Below are 21,607 nucleotides of genomic sequence, written 5' to 3'. Positions count from 1 at the left end.
CCAGGCAAGCTTCAATGTCACATGTACAATTTGTGACTGGTATCATGCTTATTACTGCTACGCAGACAATTTTAAACAATATTTTCTGCTGAAGCAGCTCTATAAAATTGAGCCCAGCTTGGGTTACAGCTTTGGCTGTTAGCAGTAATCAAGCCATAGCCAATGCGACAGCCATCAGTTCAAAATATATGGATTCATAATGTGCACATTCTAAAATACATTACTCATACGGCGCTTCAGCAAATAGATTTACAATGGTTAAACATTATGGAAAAAGGTATTGCTTAGGAAACTAAAAACAGTATGCTTGTGTAAAGAGTAGTGTCTTCAGTTCTGTTTTAAAGGTCTCAAGAGAAACAATGTTCCAGATATATAAGATCGGGGATAAAGAATATTAATTTTGGTTTTTACCCATACACCGATGTGTGTTAGCACTGTATACTCAGTACTTTCCCCAAGTCCTGTGAAAAAATATCACAGGCATGTTACTCGGGTGGGGTTCGACCCCACGACCCTTGCAATTCTAGAGCAGTGTCTTACCAACTAGACTACCGAGGTTGCTCGGTAGCTAGAGGCAGTTCGAATCCTATGTTTTGGCAGCGGGTACCGCATCGATATATAAGATGTTAAATTAACATAAGATGTTGTAATGTTCCAGATAGAATTGGGTAGGGTATTCTAGAGGACAGGACCGATGTGTGAAAAAGCTGGGTTGCCATAACGAACTGTCATGGACCTGGGAAGAACTAGGACGAGCAGGGAGCCAGATCGAAGAGAGAAGTTAACACGCTTAATCGTGAGCAAGTCCTTGATGTAGTCAGGTGCTAGGTCATAAAGTGAGTTGTATACTGAAGTCAAGATCCTACGAACAAGTCATGATATTGCAACCAACTAATAACTGGTACTCACCACCCTTGGTTATGATAACCTCTCTCTTAGTTGTGGATGACTCCTCCATTCCATCGGGACCGTTCATCTGTGAGTCTGGTGCTTGCACAATCAGCTCGATTTCTTTCACATCTGGAACAGTGAATACATAGTGGGAGAGATCGGGTTTAAGACTACTTCCACACAATATCTCTTTGATTTTGACATTTGGCTGGTACCCTCCAACTGCCAAGTGAGACTGTTCAGATCTACTCAATTGTTAACAATCTCAATAACAGTGACGCCTAGAAGTTACAAACCTTCATGCCTTACTATTTTTATTACAATTAATTTCTGGTAATAAAATAATGGTTTTGTATGAAGTATACTTCATTAACATGGGAGGTATTTAGCAGACTCAAAGTCGCATTTCAACAAATTTGTTTCTGTTTAAGATGTCACACAGTGAAGTACTTGTACTGTTGTTCAATTGAAAAACACAAGACCGTCGGAATTGCAAGGTCATAAGTTTACTGGCCTGACCATAGAGTTATATATAAGAACTAGAGGGCGCACGAGTGATGCTTCGTGCACAAATGCCACAGGACCTCAAGATGACAAGCGCGTCATTCTGCACGCGCGTTGAATATGAAATACACGTTTGAGTTGTTTTTTTATTGAACGCTCACGCGATGCTGTTTGTTCAACTTACAAAATGGCCGCGCAAACACACGCTGTGACATGCCAGTTTTGACAACTTAGAAAATGGCCGCCTGCGCGCATGCCGGAGTGCGTATATAGGCCAGTGCGCCATAACTCTATGGGCCTGACACAAAAAACACTGGCCTTAACGCAATTTTTGTTTACTCCCCAGGACAGATGAGGCCACTTACCATATGGGCGCATGCTAAGTGGCCTCATCTGTCCTGGTGGGGCAAAAAGACCCGAAAGAAGGTAAAACACGCCCAGTTGTGGTAAGTGGCCTCATCAGTCCTGGGAAAAAAAATACGCGGCCTGGACAGAGGACCAGTCTTGGCCAAGCATGACCTTACTACATAGGTTGTGAGGGGGGATAAAAAGTCACAAAGACTTACCTTGGCCCGTCTTCTCGGCAATCTCTTTCTTGTACTGCAAGATGTCCTCCTCTGACATGTTCTCAAATGGGTTGGGTGCGTAGGCCGTGTACAGCAGAGCGTCCTTCTGATGGCTTCGCTCGATGATGCCCTTGGAGGCAGCGGTGATCTGATCTCCTCCACCACCCTGGTATGACAAAACGACCACAAAGCACCAAAGTATTGAAACACTGTAACAATGTGTGCAAGAATATGTCTGGACTGCTAAATCTGTTTTGGGGTTGAACATAGACAAATTTTACTAGAGTCGAACTCGTACCAGAAACCTCCAAATTAACGTGCCGCTGCTCTACCAACTGAGCTACCCATCATTTGAGAGAATCTGACCAAAAATAACCAGTAATGATCGATGACTTCAAAGGGGCCTTGGTGTCCAGTCCCACTACCAGGAATAGATGCTCTTTAGTCACTGACTCTATCTTATGTTATTGGATTCATTCACCCGTTACTTTCTTGTATTGTAACATGAACTTGGCGTGTTCCCTTCAGTGCATCGGATGAGTGGTTGTTGCTAAATAAGCTGAAAATGACCAATATGTGAACAAGAAACATGGGATGGAGTAAAGCTCTGTTCATACTTCAAGAATGCGAATGCAATACAAGTTTTACGTCATAGCCCTGGTTTGTTGCGAAAATTGAGAATGTTTCGCAGGAGTTGAGCTAATTTCAACTCTTTTGAAATATTTGTTGCAAATGTGTGACGTCAAATTTTGAATCACATTCGCGGGAAGTATGAACAGGGCTTAAGAGTGGGTGAAGGGGGGGGGTTAAAGCATGGTGGATGGTGCAATATATTTTTGTTTTAATAGCGAAGATGTCAGGCATGTGATTTTCCATTTTGTTTTCCTAATTTTGGAATTTCTTTTAATCTCTTTTCACTTTTAAATATCCTTGGAAAAGGTCAAACAGTCAACACAGACAGGAAGGGAGATATATTCTATATTATGTTCAGAACCTCTTGTTTTTGTTTTCATTTCTGATGATGCACAAAATCTGTAAACCTGAATTGCAATTATTTATCAGGTTCTGGGTCTGACAAAAGGCTTTAAGTAAAACCCAGAAGCTATTGTTCAGGAGATGTTAAATTTGTCAAATCTCATCCCTGACATATACAACATTTAAAGCATTGTTAAAAAATTGCACCAAACATTTTAACAAAACCTTATAAAAGAAACATTAATGGTGCTTCAAGCTACGCCCAAACATTCATCAAAAACAAACAACCAACAACCAAACTTTTTGATGATTTGTATAAAAAAAATATTTAAAATTATCACAAGTCCAGGATTTAAATAAAAGAAATACTGCATGGACAAATATTTCTGCATGGAGTCTCAAAATTAAATTATCGATTGCAAAATTCTTTGAAAAGGAAAACATGTTAGCTTGCAAGAGCAATCAAAAACAGGCAGGTTGTTGATCAATACTGTCTAAAGTAGGCGCGTGTTCAACCAAGTATTCTATTTTGCAAAACATCATCACTGTGCATTAACAATTTTTTCTTTTTTGTTCTTGAAGCAAATGAACTTTCCAATAATTATTTTCTTGTACTTCAGTCTTTGCCAAGAGCATGTATACTGGTCAACTACATTTAGTAAACACTAAAGGCCACGAATTGCTGATGGCAGACGGGTGCACATGTACTGTTTATGCAGGAAACATTTGCTTACCAATTTCCTGCTTAATAGCAGAAATGAACAGGATACCAGTTTACAATGGTACATGAGTTATGGTACTTTATGGCTGGTATATGTAGCATTTTTTACTGGTAAGCATTATTTGCTTAGTTTATTTTGTTTTGTGCTTTTAACAGCATCTCTACAAAATTATGCCCTGATCCCATATTTTGTTGATCAACTTTGCAAAATAGAGATTCACTTCACAAAGCTTTCTGTATTAAAAAAATGTCAAAATATTGCATGACAAACAACAATAGTGCCTCACAAAATGGGTTAGTATTAGCAAAACGTGGAATCAAAACAACAAACATTAATATTCCTCTTCCCCCCTCTCTCCCCAAATAAAAGTAAAAATACTGTTAATCACGCCTATCCTAAAGGACATGCCCAGCCATACTTACGTCTATTTCTTTAAGTCGCGTTCGCATTGAATTAATATTTAACCGAGACCATAGCTAACATTCCAATGATAAAATATTACCGGTGTCTGCACTTGGATAATTTGATGTTAGTAAACTAACCGAGACAGTGGTAAAACAAACCGACTGACTAAACATAAACACATGAGGGCGCTACGCTCGTGATCTTTAACCGGATGTGACAGAATACATGACCTAGCTTGTAGTGGTTGAAAAGATAGGAAGCAAAGCAATTAACGCAAGCAAAGAAACCAGTTTCTGACTTCAATATACTGCCGAGACAACAACAGAGTGTGAACATCACACATGCATGTCGTAGTTTATTTCCGTGTGTCATGTGATCATTGCTCTGCAGAGAACCGCACGTGGTGTTTTACAGGCTGGTTTTGACCAGGACGTTGCGACCACACTGGACTTTTTGGCTTGATTAAACTGAATGAGGTTAATTACCTGGGTAGAAGATGACTGGTACCCATTGAATTCGGTTAAGTTACCTTGTTGAAATTTTCATCATGAGCTGTTCGCGCTGGACTTAAATTGGTAAAGACACCCATTTGCTCGGTTAGTTTACCCCAAAAGAATCCAAGGCAAAAATGGTTTCTGTTTACCATTTCAAGATTAGAAAGGTAAGAAAAGCGCATCAACCATTTTTCAGGCAAACCCAATAGGTGACTTTCTGGGACAATAGGTGGCAGCTGACTTACCAAGTAAAGCCATTGTTCTCAGAATTATGCGCATGCTCAGAGCTACGTAAACAATGGAAATTTACTCGGTAAGTCTGCAGCCACCTAGCATTGGAAAGTCACAAGAGTGCTTTATTAACCATGGTGCTATAAAAAAATTTGTTTTCAAAGGATCTCAGATAGTTTAAAAAACTTGGGTTTTGAAACATCATTATCTGACACAGTATATTCAGAAACAAACACCAAATCAAAACCTTTCAGCATGAATCTGGCCATGCAACTTCAAGTGAATATTCAGACATGCCCCTGGCTTTCAGAAAATTTTTACAACCAGATCTGATAGACCAAACCAATCTCAAAACTACACTAAAAGTACTGTGCAACAAGTACTGTGCAAAACTAGCATCTGCGTGTGAATATGTGATGAAGACAAAAGCAAAACAGAAGAAAAAGCAGAGCAAGTATTGAATGCAACTGAGCGGGAAAACGGTTGACACCGGAAAAGAACAGTGCGGTTCGGAACAAACAAAAAGGTGTTCCAAGCAGATTTGCTGATGCGGGCTTGGGTCAAAGGTCAAGATACCTTGGGTGACTCGTGAAGACACTCCTTTGAGTTAGATAATGGGGCATCCCTAGCAAGCTAAGAGAAAGAGCAAAATATAGACGGATGTCTCTAAAGCTAAATCTTGTCTACGGATGTAAAGAATGGAAATGCATGGGATGATGCTAAAGCTTAATACTAAATCATGTGCCTCTACTCATTCAGTAAGGGCGGGGTGGGGGCTCCCCAAGACAAACTTGTCAAAACGGGGGGGGGGGGGGGGGGGGGGGGCCTTCTGGACCCAAATTGTGGGAAGTTTGGCCAATGCAAGCTGAATTGAAACAGAGTCCTTGAAATGTTTACTGCTTTTTGTCTATCTTTGGTTTTAAAAGCACTACTATGCAATTTAGGGAATTCTAAGTGATTTTATCTTGATTATTTTGTTTGCGCATCAGTCACAATTTGCACATGTATGTTTGTTGAATGCATTCTGCTTAGCTCCCTTTTTTACTGCTTTAACCTGACTGCTTCTGTTACACCAGTTCACTTATACAGGTGTGAGGAAGACCCTTTTAGGGTCTAAACATTTGGCCATTAAACATTCTTTGTAAAAAGGGTAATGATTTTTTACATGACAATTAAAATACATGTTAAACCGTCATTGATGTTCGTATAACACAGACTATGCCATAAACCAATTGGGCCACAATGTACCAGTTTCCAAAATGAGTTGAACCTGAAATTCTGAACCCTTAACCTTGATGTTGCCTCATGCATGTGTTGTCTCTACCCTCAAAATGTTTCCCCATGAACCTTCCACATCATGAAACATGTAATCTCATACATAATATGGTGTCTTTTTTTGGTCTTTTTTTTATATAAGTGTAAGTGCAAGTTATGGAATGCATTTGAAGTCTGTGGACGATACAAATCGTGGACTGAAAAACTAAGATGACTGGAGGCATAAATGTATCTTGCAGAATGCCATGCAAAGCACACCCAACCAAACCTTGATACCTCGATAAAAACCACATCATGCAAAACCAAGAAACCAAGATGCGAAAGAAAAGCTATCGTCTGTAGGGTTTTAAGAAAAATCCATGCACTTAGTATCCACCCCAACCACCACCCCTCAAAGGGAACTATGTCTTGGTGTCATAAAACAATGACCAAATAAATCAACCCTTATACGATTGGACAGTAAGGCCCAATGTGTCTCTATAGGGACATTGGTAAAAACAATTGACAAACATGGTTGTTTTGACCAAATTATTCCGCCCAAACACCCAGTGTTAAAAAACACCCACCTGAACAAAGTAAAGTAAAAGAAAAAACACCAAGTGCATTTGTGGTATGCTGTTTGTCTGTTCGTTCTTGTTCCTGTTTTTTGTTGTCTGTCAATCAGGCATCTCACCCTAAGCCTTCGGCTTCTAGATGATGCCTCCACACACAAAAAATTCTGTCTTGTAAAAGTTTGTTATTGTTTTTTACTTTTATACTTTACTTCTTGGCTATGTACTGTTTCGAAATAATCATGAAGTATGGAAATAAATGCAACTTTAAATTGAATTGCTGAATAAAAACTTAACATGAATCGATTTGTGGTGCAGTTTGGGTGATATTTGCGTGACAACCAACACACATAGACAATCCAATCTACCACCACTCCATAAATGTAAAATAAAAAGGTGCCTCCTACTTTTTCATGAGGCATGGATACACTACTTTGATAGTGAGTGATATGGAATGGGTGAAGAGGTGCATGTAATATCAACCCACCTGTTGTTTGCGACTGTCACCATACTGTACGCCAGACAACACTTCAGAGATGGGGCCTGCTGTCACTTTGTCGTCGAACCGATCTGCCTTGATCTAAATAGGACCAGGGAGAAGCACATTTTAAAGTTTCCTCATGGCAAACGCTTTGTTTCCGGTGAGGTTAAGCCAATGCAGGAAGAACAATTCGTTATTGGAACACACAATCTGAGTAACGTTTCTGACAGTAACAGTTCTCAAATTCAAATGTTGGGGGGTAAAGACTGGAATATTTTGTCCATAACCACATTACTTTGAAGTGAAATGATTCCCAAAATACTTGATACTGTCAAACGTTGCTGTATTTCTAACCAAGTGGTTACCAAACATATACCTTCCCTTAAACCATTTAGACCCTTTAACTACAAACATACATTGAAATCCAAAAATCTGTTTTCTTCAGGAAAAATATGACAAAAGGAAGAATTTATGCAAAAGCTAGAAGACTGGCATGTACAATCCTGGCCAAAATGCTTCCCATGTGACAATAAACATTCTCTCCCCCTTCCCCCCCGTGAATGTCGACGGAAGCGCAGAAGGCACAATGAGAAACAACAAGGGGCATGAGGGCCCTGTTGCGATGGGGCAGAGATATGGCCAGGATTGTAGTCCCTGTTTTGTACTCACATCTTTCTGTCTCTTCTTCAGCTCCTTGGGATCATCAGAAAGCTTTGAGAACGAGTGAGAATCAACTCGGATTGCATCTCCAGAAGTCTGCTTCTCGACGTCCGATACCCACTAAAAACCACAAGAAAATACGTTAATTTCTTCAGTAATTAAGTTTGAGAAGTGGTAGGGAGTTTCTCAACAGTATGAACCATAAGAAAACATACAGGTATGTGGGATATGACACTTTGCATGGTGGAAGTATAACCAGTACAACTAAGAGAGGTTTGTCGTAACACCACGTGAATATCTCTTTTGAGTACTACTATAACTCTGGCACACTTTTTAGCACTCCAACTTTGAGACACTCTCTATCCAGTGCAGCTTAAGGCGACCAATGCCCCGACTTCCACCCATTTGAATTTTCACAATGCTAATGCGCGTGTTCACTTGTTTAGGATTGTTCGGCACAATGTTGTGGGCCAGCAGAATGTTCTGGCAGTCCAATGGATTGTAGTTGTATGCCCACAATAATGTTCTTTTTGCTTGAAAACGTGTGCAATACCTCAGCAAACTTGGTAGCAAATTGCACTATGCAAGGGGATCTATTGATTTCTATAGACCACTCATACAACGCCAAACGCACCTCCGAACAATGCTCATCTACCATTTCCATCAATTTAGGAGTCAAATTTTGTGTGCATGTTTGTGCACCATATTGACTCCCAAAATGGCTGTGGGGAGAAGTGCACAAGGGGTCTATTGACCCAATTCACCTGATGTCATTATCAAAGTAATCTTGGATGCGCATAATGAGCATGGCAAAGTCACTGCATGTGCGTGCAAGGGGTCTATAACAGGGACTTTGAGAAAGTTCAGATTCGCCATCAAGACTCCTCACCACTGTCTTCTTCTTGGGAGTTTCATCTCCTTCCTTCAGTTCCTCCTCTGTCTCAACCTTGGTGTACGTGTTGGGCGTGTTCAGCCACTTAGTCTTCTCTCCAGCCTGTTTGCGATTCATCAGCTTCATCGGGGACTGGTACTTGCTGCCGTCTTTGTCGTCATCATAGAAGTAAGTGACTGAAGAGGAGGCTGCTGGGTGGGCTACCTCGCTACGTGGCTTGGGGTCAGAGCGGATTAGTGGCTGATGGTACACATAGCCTGTTCGGTGACCCTGGGGGGAAATGGTTTTAAACAAAATGTCAAAATTGGTGACAAGCCTGGAATCTACCATGGCCATGGAGGCCATGGTCTCTGCTAACCTGGTCTTAGTATTGGTGGCCCTCAAGAAGATTCCCATAGACTTAAGATTTTCTAATGGAAGTGCCCTTTTCAAAATGGATGATAAATCACAAACAATGGAATTTGCCAACAAAATCGACAACCCTTTTGTTGATGGAATGTTTCTCATCTTAATCCTCATTATTTTTTATCACACCTTTTGCTTTGAACATTGCCTACTGTGCTTGTGGTTTTGTGACTGTTAAGCTTTATGAAGTTGGGCCAAAGAAGATAAGTAATCATATTAATAATTATAATAGGTTTGTCTGCCCATACCATGTTGTCTAGTTGTCTCATCATGGCTTCAAACTCCAGCTCTCCGATCTTCCATTTCCTCTCTCTTGGCGCCTTCTCCCCCTCCACATGCTCCTGATTGATCGGCACGCTAGCTCCTTGCAAGGCGACTCTACGTGTCTCCTCCTTCACGCTGTCAGGCAGCAAGATGAGATTGTCCAAGCCGACAGACATGCTCTTGACCTATTGGAGAACAGAAATAATAATTGGTTAAAAAGCGGAAAACTGAAAGCAGGAAGCAGGGGGCTTGTTTACTGCGACACAAGACCAGTGTCAAATAAGGACACATGTAATAAAGGCAAGGATAGAGAAAACATACTTCTCTCCTAATGTGTAGAATGTATAGGAAGGCTTAAGGGAACAGTATTTCGTATTGTCAGCGAGTGTGATATGATGGCCAAGACGGAGTACAATGGAAGACATGACAAGTTGGCCTCCAATATATCAAGTGGTGAATGCAGAGTACAGTCAACCCTCCTACTATCTGACCATTCAATATCATTGACCAGTGCTGGAGGACTTGAAAATGTTTATTTTTTTTTCTTTTCTTGGACCCGGACTCGGTCTCGTAGTACCAAGACTTACATGTAGACTTGAACTCTACCCTAGGAACAGGCGTGACCCAATTGGAGACCAGTGCCCAATTACATCGCTCTGCTTACCATAAGCAAAGAATCGCCACTTACGGAAGCAGGAGTTTCCGCACTTACATCAAGCGTATTTTACAAACGGAATTTTGCTTGTGCGTACTTCTTGTTACTAGGAATTCTTTGCTTACACAGCTAGCGCAGAAAGTCAGCGCTTGCACAGAAAGCGAAGAATAGTGATCATAAGCACAGAATTCTGCGGTAAGCAGAGCCATGATATTGGATCCAGCTTGAGGTCCAGCCACAAAGATACAGCCAGCCACATTGACCTGAAATGGCCATAAAGCACAAAATATCAAAAGTGTATGTTTTTCCAGCCGGGAGGAAAGCTGGAGAAAATCAACTCACAGCTCTACTCACAAATGCCCCATAGCCGAGAATCAAACCCGAGCCACAGAGGTGAGAGGCAAGTGCTTTATGCATGCTGTCAACTTACTTGAGAAGTGCACGCAGTGACGACCTGAGCTGTCCAGTAGTAGGCCTCTTCCACAGTCTCCCCGCAGCAGGCAACACCATGGTTACGCAGAAACAGTATTTTGTTGTTAGGTCCGAGGGCACGGATGATCTCATCCTTCTGCTGCTCGCCGATGATGATGCCGCTGTAGTCGTAGTACGAGACATCCCCGCAGATCAACGCCTCCTGGCTCAGGGGTAATAGGCCACATTTCATTGAGGACACCTGAGGAGAAGAATTTAAAAAATAGACATTCAGAACTCACTTTTAAACATTGTCTCACAGTCCCTTACACTACCAAGCCTGAGACTTCATGGAGGCAACTCCCTTGGAGAATGCAGCACCGGCTCTCAAATGGGTGCTCTTAAGTGCTTAACACTCACATTAGCCCAGCAGGTACCAATTCACTCCTGGATGATGAGAACATTCACAGTTTGTTAAAGTGTCCTGCCCAACAACGTCAAGACCGGGATTCAAACCTCAAGTCTCTGGCAAAGTTTTGATGATGCACAACGCCGGAAGTCCAATAGAACTTTCCGATAGTTCAACGTAACAGTCCATGAGCATGTGCTGAAAAACTAATCAGATCGAATTGGAGGATTCCTGCTGTTATAACCCTTCACAACCCTCAACCGGAATCTACAGATTCCTACCATTACAATCCTTCACAAGATTTGCAAATCTACATGTGAACTATTGGTTGCCAGCTTCACTTCAGGTTTCCTTCGACAAATTAAATAATACAGCAAAAGCACAAGGCACCACCGCAATTGTTTTGGGTGATATGGGTTTATTTTGAGACCGGTATAGAGCTTCACTAACCGCAACCACGTCAGCATTGTGAATATGCACTATGCACTTGGCGTCCGGTCTGCAGTGATGGATTGCTGAGTGCAGTGTTAGGCCAGCCACGTTGGGGCTGTAGGTCGTGGTGCCGGGGTCAACCACCTGTCCGAGCATGTCCACTTTCACCAGGGAGGAGGCTGTGATCTCGTGGTACATCAGGCCGAAAGGGTTGATCAGGAAATTGTCTGTTTCCATGGAGACGCGTAGCTGGTGAAAGGAAACAAGAAATAAAACAAAGTAAACCACAAGGGAAACTGACTGTGTACATTTTTAAATGATTTGGGATTTAAGAAGGTAAAAAGTTACTGGCACCGGATTTGAGCCATTGACCTCTGGATTTTCATGCAGTTGGCTCCCTATTCTATCATCATTTTTGTTCGGAGGTGCCAGATAGAAGTATTTTTTTAATTTAAGAAATAATACGTCAAGAACAACACCAAACTTGGGAAAGTTAGGAGAATACAGTGCTAACACACAACGATATATGGGTAAAACAAAAGTGAATATTCTTTATCCCTTTTGTGACATTCAGGCATTTAGCCTTTCAGGCCACATATTTAATCACAGTTTCTCCTGCAGAAACATCACCCATAAAACAGTTAGATGATAAAACCATGTTCTCATACAAGGATTCTAGTCTCTTCTCATTTTGATTCTTGTAGTGTAAATAAAATCCCTTTTCTATTGAAGATTCTGAGCTACAAGTCCAGCGATCTTGTGGATCCCCCCCCCCCCCGCCCCCAATTTGAGCCCTGATGATTTTCGTACATAAATATTGTCAGATTGAACTATGCATAGATCACGCCACGCTGTGAATGTCTAGGCCAGGTTGACTTCTGCCCTCTGAATCATGCATACATACATAATAACAACAAAGATACATGATACCCATACACTTTGTTCACTGTCATGCCCTGTTATTGTCAAGCGTATACATGTAGCCTTAGACCTTGTCACTGTGCAATACTAGTAGTTCAAGCATAGCGCCAGTGATATCACAACCAAACATTAATATTGGAGTCTGATATAGTCGTGCAAATCTACCAATATGGTGCTCAAGGCACTTGCACAAAGAGAAACATTTTTAAACCAGGTTTTTGAAGTTTTGTATTACAAGACCAATTTATGTACATAGCACCTTATAAGGGTTTACAAAGTGCAGTGGGCAGCCAATGCCAAGAACAGGCAAACCCCCTTCTTTTCTTGTCTTAGCGATTAATGTTAACTGGGCTATTTATGTGCATAACAGAGCACATGAGACCAACAGCATTACATCCCATTTGAAGGACGAAGCAAAGTGTCTTGCTTTTATGCACCCAAAGTCTCACGACTGGGACTTGAACCCAATCTCTGCTGATCTAAAACACCACAGTTTGATTGAGTCCTGTGTGCTTGTTTCCACTGCTGCCCAGTTTTTTTCTCAAACACATAAATATTTTAAATATTTACTAAATGTATATTTTAGTGTTTCAAGTTAAAACATCTTCATATAATCTTTAACATTTGCATCTCAGTTTTGATTTGGCTTCAAGTGAAATGCTTTTCCTAAACCAGCAATAACAAATGTGCATCTTCCACACACAAATTTTACCATTTAAAGGAACACGTTGCCTTGGATTGGTCGAGTTGGTCTTTGAAAAGCGTTTGTAACCGTTTGTTATAGAATGCATGACACAATGATTACTGCTGCCAACCATGTTAGTTCGCAAAGTCAAAGGAAACCCACGCAATTTCGAGGCAAATGTGTGTGGATCATTGTATTATACTTTTAAAACATCTTTCTAGCCATATCATATGCATTTTAAAACAAACGGTTACAAACGCTTTTCAAAGACCAACTTGACCGATCCAAGGCAACGTGTTCCTTTAAGGTTGTCTTTTTTTTTTAATTTGAAAGTATCAAGTCTGAAAGACAGACACAGAGAGGAGAGTGAAAAAGAAAAATAGGAAAAATAAAGAAGTTTTGCAGTTAGATCACCTTTCAATGATATTTTGTAGTCATCTGTCATGAAAGAATGAATGGGACAGCCCTGGCCCATGCTGTCTAAGGCCTTAGGTATAACATAACCCCCCATGTAGTCCGCTAGCTAGGAGCAAACATCCATGTTCATTCGACTGCACGCTTGTCGCTGGTTCCTCCAGCAGCTTGCATTTAATATAATTTATCTGATCGCTGCGAAGGTTTAGAAATACCCTGTTGTCGGGATGGGACATGACAAGGGATTATGATTGGCTCGGTATTTGAGATAATTTGGTGCTGAAGGGTTTCACTTCTACATGTATGTGTAAATATGTGTACATTTATCTAGACACCATTTTTGTCATATTCACTAGTGCATCACCAACTGTGTTATGGAATTCTCTTTGCAGGGCCTGACTTGTTTGCACTTTACGCCTTAGGTTGGTTTTATAGCCATTTCTGAATTAGTGGCTTATGTTGTGGCTTGGTCAAGGCATCATCATTTTTAAATATTGGCTGTGGCCGTCCCTTAGCAACACCTTTTGGCAACAGTTCTTCTTCGAATGAGGAGAAAACAAATTGGCTGACCTCTTTAATATTAGTAGGCAAGCATAAATACACATTTTGCCAGTCAATTTGATTTATCTATTTTCTCAATTCAAAAACAATGTAACCAAAATGAAAGTAGCCTGTTCTCATTTTAATATATAACAGAATCAGCAGTCACGATTGCTTGGTGCACTCTAGGAACTAGACCACGCCTCACTGATTTGACGATCCCCCTTTAAATAATGAAGAGCTGCATTATGCACAATGATTACTGCTGGCATCCTAATGGGGTGGCATGCTCTCTGCAGATCCAGCATATTTAGAATGCACACAGTTGATCATTAAGGGTGTGACTTGATGACTATACTGTATGCAAGGATATCGTAGTGACAGAAAAAATAAACATCTTTTTATATGCAGGGCCCAATTTTATTGAGCTGGACAACAAATATTGTTCTTCAGAACCATTGTTATAAGAGCAATATCAATTACTACCTTCAGCTCCCCCGAGTTATTCTCACATTAATAATTGGTCTTCTTGTAGCCCCTTACTAAGTGTAGCTTTTAGGATTGTTTTTTGCAAAGCTGCATAAACAAAATTTATGACATGCTATTTTCCTTAAGTGTAATATAAATTAAACCAAACCAACCAGTCAATGAATTAGATATTGGCAATCCAGCACTAGTCCGGTTGGTCAGTTTTTTTTTAGCTAAGTGGATGATGTTTTCGCTTATTCTGGAGGAGCCCCTGCCTGGGCGTCAAGTCTCTGAGCCCCATGAGCTCAGAGGTGTGACTCAGCAAGGCGAGATTGTTCCACATCGCCATGCTGGGAAATCCAATTTGAGCAGACTTCACCTGCTGCAGAGAGATCATTGTGGGCTGGGGGATAGACGGAACCCAACAACAAAACATTGATGATTGAAGGTGGGAAAAAAATAATACCAGGATTGTTGAATGAGTTGGGTGTGAGGAAAGAGGTGTGTCTAAATTGAGCTTGCTTGGCTGTGGCTTCCGCATTAAAAGGCAATCTGAAGTTATGGCAGACATATGACAGCATAGCCACTAATTGTCTAGCCATAGCCAGAATGAGAGCTGTCAAATTGGTCACTGCATGAAATTGGTATCAGCTAGCTGCAAAGGAAAGCAGGTTTCTGAGCCATGAAAACCAATTTTGTCTCAGCTTTGTTGAAAAAAAATCTTGTTTTCCATTCAATTTGTAAACAGCAAATTTGTCTTAATCTTTGAGAAAATTTGAAGACAGGTCTTGAAGACAGGTCTCGTTTGGTAAAAATTATTGTGGAGTAGACAAAAAAATAATATGAGAAAATTTTCATATTATTTTTCTTGTCTACTCCACAATAATAAAAAATCAAACCAAAACAATAAATAAAAAACTAATTATTTTTGCCTAATAAGCGGCAAATTGAATTGCCACATTGTTTTTTTTTTTTTCCCAAATGGAAATTTCCTCTGGGGGACTCTAGGTGCAACATACAGGCGTGGCTAATTTTGTGTTGTTACAGAACATTATTTATGTAATCTTTCAACAGCTGCATATTTTTCCTTAATGAAGCAAAAAACTGGGTCAAACATTTTCTAAATAAATGTGATTTCCCACGTTTGGTAACAGTGTATGATGCACCAATTCTCCACCGTGGTCCAACAGACAGGATTAAAATGCTACTTGTCACAAATCAATGCAACACGTAGATGGCGGTGCACGGTAGCCTAGTCAGTGCATCTTCCCAGGCACGCATACATGTACAGCAGACCTGCAATTAAGGCATGACGTCTGTGCACGGGAAGACACATAATGGTGCTGGATCCCACAGGCTCGTGTAATATAACAACCGAGAATGTTTACCAGATGTGCGAAAAACACATTTGAGATATCCACCTCATTAGTTGGCCTCGGTTGACGGTGATTAAAGGCAAAGTCTAACTTTGGTTTTGTTAACCATTCAATTGTTTAATGGACTATATTAGTGTACATGTAGGTACAATAAAACTAACATGTGACATGTGAAAATTTCATCTCAATAGGTGGTCACGTTTTTGAGATCTGTGAACATGCACTGCTGAGAAATTCAAAGCTTATACATGTCCACGCAGGGAGAATAATACACAATCAGAGAAGAGTTACTGCCAGTAGCGCTTCTCAGATACAAATTTTGGGTCTTAAAAACTTATAACCTTTTACATACAGTATCAACAATACTTCAAAGTGAATTGTTTCTCAAAAGCTGTTGTACAATGGAGGCTTCTAACCTAGTAAGGTTTTGATTTTCAATAATTTTAAGATGAATAACTAAATGACTATCTTCCCTTTATGGGATCTTTTAATCACCATCGAGTGGAAGGTTTCTCGCCATATAAAATTAATGTTGTGTGAACCTCCGCCATGTAAAACATGTCGTGACACGTATATTAGCCATTCAGCCATTATTATATTGCAGACAATTACTTTGCGCAAAGAGAAAAAAGACATTATGTGGATGGGCGATCATTCTTTCCATTGATGTGCTTCTTGCGTTTATAGTTCAGGATGATAGGATATCTTCAAAAACTTGACAAATTACTCCAGAAAAAAATATTTCTTGAGAAAATTTAGCTTGCTTTAATAATGACCTGACTTTGAGACCAGAATTTTTTTATAATAATAACGTCCAATTGTGTATGAGTGAACATTTTTCAGAAAGTTTATCACAAAGTCTGCTGCCCCCAAGGTTTGAGTCTTGCACGCTTTTCATTTACTGATTAAATATTAGCATTTACACGAGCCATACCATCAGCAGTGTAATAGTAACACCTTTCTTATCAAAGCTCTGTTGATTTAGGTGGGGTACTCCGGATGGTCCCTTATCTGTATGCTCTTGGTGCGACCGTCAAAATTTGGGCAATGGTGGTCGAGGTTGAAGGGGGGTAGGGGGGGGGGGGTTCAGTCACATATTCTGCGTTGTTCGTGACCCTCTTGAATCAGGGGGGGGGGGTGTTTTGATATTGTCATATCGCATCAAAGCTTTCAGGATTTATAATCGAGCCAATATGTAAATACTGGCGTCTGACCTCGCGCACCCAGATTGCTTGATTGACCTTTGACCGAGCAGCTATTAACGTGTGCTCAAGCGCTGACAAAAGCAATGACTGACTCACGTCATTATGTGCACATTCGAGTTTGAATTAACTGAACCCAAACCGAGGCTGAGAGGGTAAAACAAAAAATAGTATGATGCCCATATCGGTATAATGAAAATCAGCAGTCATTACTGCTTGTGAATGCTGGTAACTTGACACTGGCAATGAAAGCACTGGTAACGATAGCCCCCCAGGCCACACTTTGATAGAGCTGCTTAAACACAAAAAGTTGCTAAGCACAGCAAGACTATGCTTACCAGAATAAGGTTACCAGCCATCATACCATATCTCATGTACAATCTCTGACTGGTAGGTCTATCCTGCTGATATTTGCTGAAAGCAGAAACTTTGTAAGCGCCAATTTCTACTTTCAAAAGCAGCTGTTTCATAGAGCTGCTTCAGCAGGAAATATTGCATACAACTTTTCAGCTAAGCAAAAATGAGCAGATTGTACATGGTATTTTGGTAACCATATTATTCTGGTAAGCATAATTTTGCACCACTTAGCTACTTTTGTGTGCTTAATCAGCTCTATGAAATTTGGCACTGGTCGTACTTGTTGTGTACATCCACGAACGTGAAATACAACCAGATGTCCGTCAAAGTATCACTTGCGAGTTCCAGGGTGATAAATTGCAGTTTTAACCACTTGAGAAATATAATGATTGAACATATTCTCTGGTAAGTTAATGAGTTTTCAAATAACTGGTGGTCCCTTACTCCCGATGTCGTGTCGAGATCTTTCCCGAATCACCGCAACACTCACTATCTCCACTGATCTATGACGATCTATGACTATGTGCATTACATATTCAGCCAGTGTCCGTGCCCCAATTAACATAATTGGATTTTCCCAGACAGCCTGAGCCGAATTAATGTTTGCATTGATCACACTGCTCCTTTTTAAGTGACATTGAACACGATCTTGGACTGCTCAATGCCATTAAAAGAAAGGCTACTGTATAGCATTGGTTTCCATTAAAAACAGTAATAAAAAAACAAACGTTTATTTAGTTCCGAGGATTATAGATTGGTTTTTGTTAATGTGATGCTTGCATGATTATCAATCAAGATACAATAAAACCCCTTATGAAATTTATTTGCTAAACAAAAGACGAAGTGGGGCACCAGTTGCAACAATGTCAACTTAACAGAGTTTTAGCTGGTAACCAATTTCTGTTTAGCATGAATTTTGGTGCTTAGCAAGTTTTCATGCCTTTATGCCTTTAAGAAATTGGGCCAATATAACCATCTCATGTGTTGCATGTCAAACTGCAGCGGGACATTCTACTTCATGCACACACAGCATCCCATTGTAAGCCAGAGTAATCTTGAAGGAGCAATGCCTAATGGACGTAGGGTACTTCAAGGGACTCTGAAGTGGTCTAGGCTGTGGAAACATGCCATGTAATGCCATGTAATCCCACGGACTCCTGGCTGAAATTATGCAGTGACAGCTGGTCAAGGGAATGGACCCTTATTAAGCTGACACCATTCTATGATCATCTCAACAGTCATTGCTCACCACAAGAGCTTCTTCCATTTGTTATGGTGGTCAAAGATCATTTCGTAACACTTCTCCATTTGTAGGACCCTATCTTCATGTTGGGTAGTATCTAACAACTTGAAGTTCACTGTTGTTCATATGCATCCCATATCTTCTATAAACAAGCTAATGTAGCTGAATCGCAAATCCCTATTTCATAGAGCTGCTTAAAGCACAAAACCAGCTAGGCACAGTTATACTTACCAAAATAAGTGTACCAGCCAACAAAGCATCTCACACACAATATATGACTGGTATCCTGCTTACTTTCAGACATTTTTAAAGCACTCTTTTCTGCTTAAGCGGCTCTATGAGATCAGCCATGGAGAAAGAAAAAAGTGGATGTGCGATTCCTGAAAGTAGTTCCTTTTAACTTAACTCCAAATGTAACCACCAGGTCTCTTCAGAACGAACACTACTCAAAAGAGGTATTCACATCGTGTTACCGCAAACCTCTCTTAGTTCTTCTTACCGAGATATGGTTGTAGATATGTTGGGTCCAGCCCTGTATGTCGATGAGACGGTACAGCGAGGCCAGCTTGCATCGCAGTATCTTCTCCCCTTTGCTGTAGTTGACAGAGTCCACACCGCGGATGTCGGCAACAGGTATTAAACATGTTCCTACAAAAATAGAATGGTAAGTTTTGTCATGAAAAGAGTGGGCTTCGCAGCATTTGGCCCGGTCATTACCTTAGTGCCCCTTGCCCTATTTTCCTCATAGAGCTGCCTTCCCCTTAAACAGTGCTATGCTTGTTTTTATTATTGCTTACCAACTACTAAACCCATTTAGCATAAAGCCCGTTCAAACTTGCTGCGAATGTGAGTGCGATATGAATTTTGACATTGGCAATGAATACTTGTTGAGCTGCGTTCAACTCCTGAAAAACAGCCATGTGACGTCAATCATCCGATCTCATTCGCAGGAAGTAATGTATGAACTGGGCTTAAGATTGCTGTTTATGAGAGTACATTGATAAGTTTGCAGTGTTCTCCAGGAGAAAATGAAGTTTCTTTACAGAGACGTCTTCTTAAGACTTGAGAGAGATTTAGGTCTTACCTTGTCCTCGGCCACCGCCTCCACCTCCAGTTGAGGACTGGTTGAATCTTGACTGCGGGAGTACTAGGTCGGCAATCTGCTGCAGGGCAATAAGGCTGGCTGGGTGAGGCCCGCTCTGAAAACAAAAACAAAGACCAAGACAAATACGTTACTTTCATTTCCTCAATCCTTTCAAAATCTAAACGAAAAAATCCTGAAGAATGGGTAGGTGTCTTATACCCCATCACTTGGGCCCAATTTCAAAGAGCTACTTAAGCATTGCTTAACTATTTTTTGCTTAGCAGAAATGGGCAGGATAACAGTCACATAATATACATGTGACATGGGATCTCGGCTGGTAACCATATTCTGTTAAGCATAGCTTTCTTCTGCTTAGCTATTTTTTTGTGCCTAAGCAGCGCTATGAAACGGGACCCGTATCTCCTGATTGCTCTGGATGTTCTTTTTTGAGAAGACCACTACTAAAACCGAACCCTGGGGAAGTGATTAGGCTTTAGGCAAAAGATTAAAAAAGCACAATCAAATTGTGCTTACCAGAATAAGGTTACCAGCCAAACTGTTATGTCACACGTGACTGGTATTCTGCCAATTTTTGCTTAATTGCGAAATACTAAGCAATACTAAGCTCTACGAAACTGAGCCCTGGTCACAACCCCCCTGATAACGCGCAGTGTACATGGATTCACTCTCTACACAAGAAGGTACAGTTCCCTGACGAAGTACACACTGCAACTCAACACCCGAGGTGAACATGTGGGTAGTTCATCAACGCGACAAACTCGATACCCTAGATGTACTCGCACCACAGATCATTGGCCGTCAAATATGACACAAGCGGGAGACCGGGCACTTCCTACATATGTGTGTGTTCACAAGACGAGAAACCTTTTTTTTTTTATCTCTTTCAGCATGGGTGACAAGTCTCATAGCCTGGATACTGGTCAGTGTTTCCGCAGTTGGAACAATTATAGCGACAGGATTGAGAATAGAATAAAACATATATTGTCTACTTGAGTGAACGAAGCAGAGATCAAATCATTGAGTTATATAGAATATTGATGTGGGCATATTTACAGTAGTAAATAATAACAATTTAATAAGACAATTCGTTACAGCCTAGGTCAGTTTTTTACTACTGGTTTCTGGCAGGTCAGTGTTTTTAGCATCGGGCCAGTAAATTCATAACTAGACTAGTCCAACTGTCGTGTGCTGTCATTACACACTGTGAAATACATTTATACAATAATAAAATATATAAAAACTGTCAGCTTTACAAATCTGATAAACATCTTTTAATCCTGTTGAGTATAAAAATAAATATACAAATGCGATTAACTTGAGTGTTTGTTCAAATCATGATTCATGAAAAATAAAATAAAATCTGGTCCATGAACAATTTTGAGCTACATACAAGGTTCCCAAAATGTTTTGAGCCCTGTCATAGTGTCATCACACAGAGAATGTTCTCACACAGCATTTTCTGCATAGTTCAGGTATGAGGGGATGGGATGACACATATTAGCACCCTGCCTCCAGGGAACAGTGACCCTAATGCATGTTGTCATGTCCTACCATGAGAACTCATGAATGTTATAAACATCAACATGATACATCATCTCCCTACATTGACCTTGAATGAATCGCCTTACAAGGGGAAGTTCATGTTTGAGTAATTATTTGACAAATTGAACCAATTAACTACAAGTGCATTTACAGCAGTTAATAAATCCTGATTCCATATTTAAAGGTAGGGTCATAGATTGGTAAATACTCAACAAATTTGCGGCCATAAAAACTTGGTTGGTGAGTACTTGGCGAGAAGCACAGCAGAGTTTGAAAGTATAAACTATTTTGGGAAAAGGTTCCCTGAGAGTTTTGAATTTTTTTCAACCGGAATCATTTGAATCTAAGAACTGATTCATGCGTGCCTTGGATATTAGATTTCTTGAATGCTGCGTGAATGCTGCGACTAGAGATGCCCACTGTCACCTCTCTAAAAGTGTTTGGATTTGACGATCGTGGGAAAATACCTTGACAGTTTTGGCTGTTTTCTCAGCAAGTAAACACTGTATTCAGCGGGAACTTTCACCCGTA

The 21,607-nt window shown here is 40.5% G+C and overlaps 1 protein-coding gene across 3 annotated transcripts in view; it reads right to left on the bottom strand.

Annotated features, from left to right (window-relative positions):
• LOC117294937 (alpha-adducin-like) overlaps positions 1-21,607 on the bottom strand; it is a 63,584-nt gene that overhangs the window by 5,381 nt on the left and 36,596 nt on the right. For 2 of the 3 annotated variants that reach the window (XM_033777490.1, XM_033777491.1), the window contains 11 exons: positions 19,514-19,628; positions 18,929-19,077; positions 11,242-11,472; positions 10,402-10,644; positions 9,301-9,501; positions 8,645-8,917; positions 7,765-7,875; positions 7,102-7,194; positions 5,365-5,421; positions 1,962-2,127; positions 910-1,020 (listed from right to left, as the gene is read on the bottom strand). In XM_033777490.1, the coding sequence (XP_033633381.1) occupies positions 910-1,020; positions 1,962-2,127; positions 5,365-5,421; positions 7,102-7,194; positions 7,765-7,875; positions 8,645-8,917; positions 9,301-9,501; positions 10,402-10,644; positions 11,242-11,472; positions 18,929-19,077; positions 19,514-19,628 (1,750 nt within the window). The remainder of the gene's footprint in view (positions 1-909; positions 1,021-1,961; positions 2,128-5,364; positions 5,422-7,101; positions 7,195-7,764; positions 7,876-8,644; positions 8,918-9,300; positions 9,502-10,401; positions 10,645-11,241; positions 11,473-18,928; positions 19,078-19,513; positions 19,629-21,607) is intronic. The other variant, XM_033777492.1, reaches the window with a different exon arrangement.

This window comes from Asterias rubens, chromosome 9 (genome assembly GCF_902459465.1).
Source record: "Asterias rubens chromosome 9, eAstRub1.3, whole genome shotgun sequence".
Classification (NCBI taxonomy): Eukaryota; Metazoa; Echinodermata; class Asteroidea; order Forcipulatida; family Asteriidae; genus Asterias; species Asterias rubens.
The sequence above is the reverse complement of the archived record's forward strand: the minus strand, read 5'-3'. Positions and strand labels throughout refer to the sequence as shown.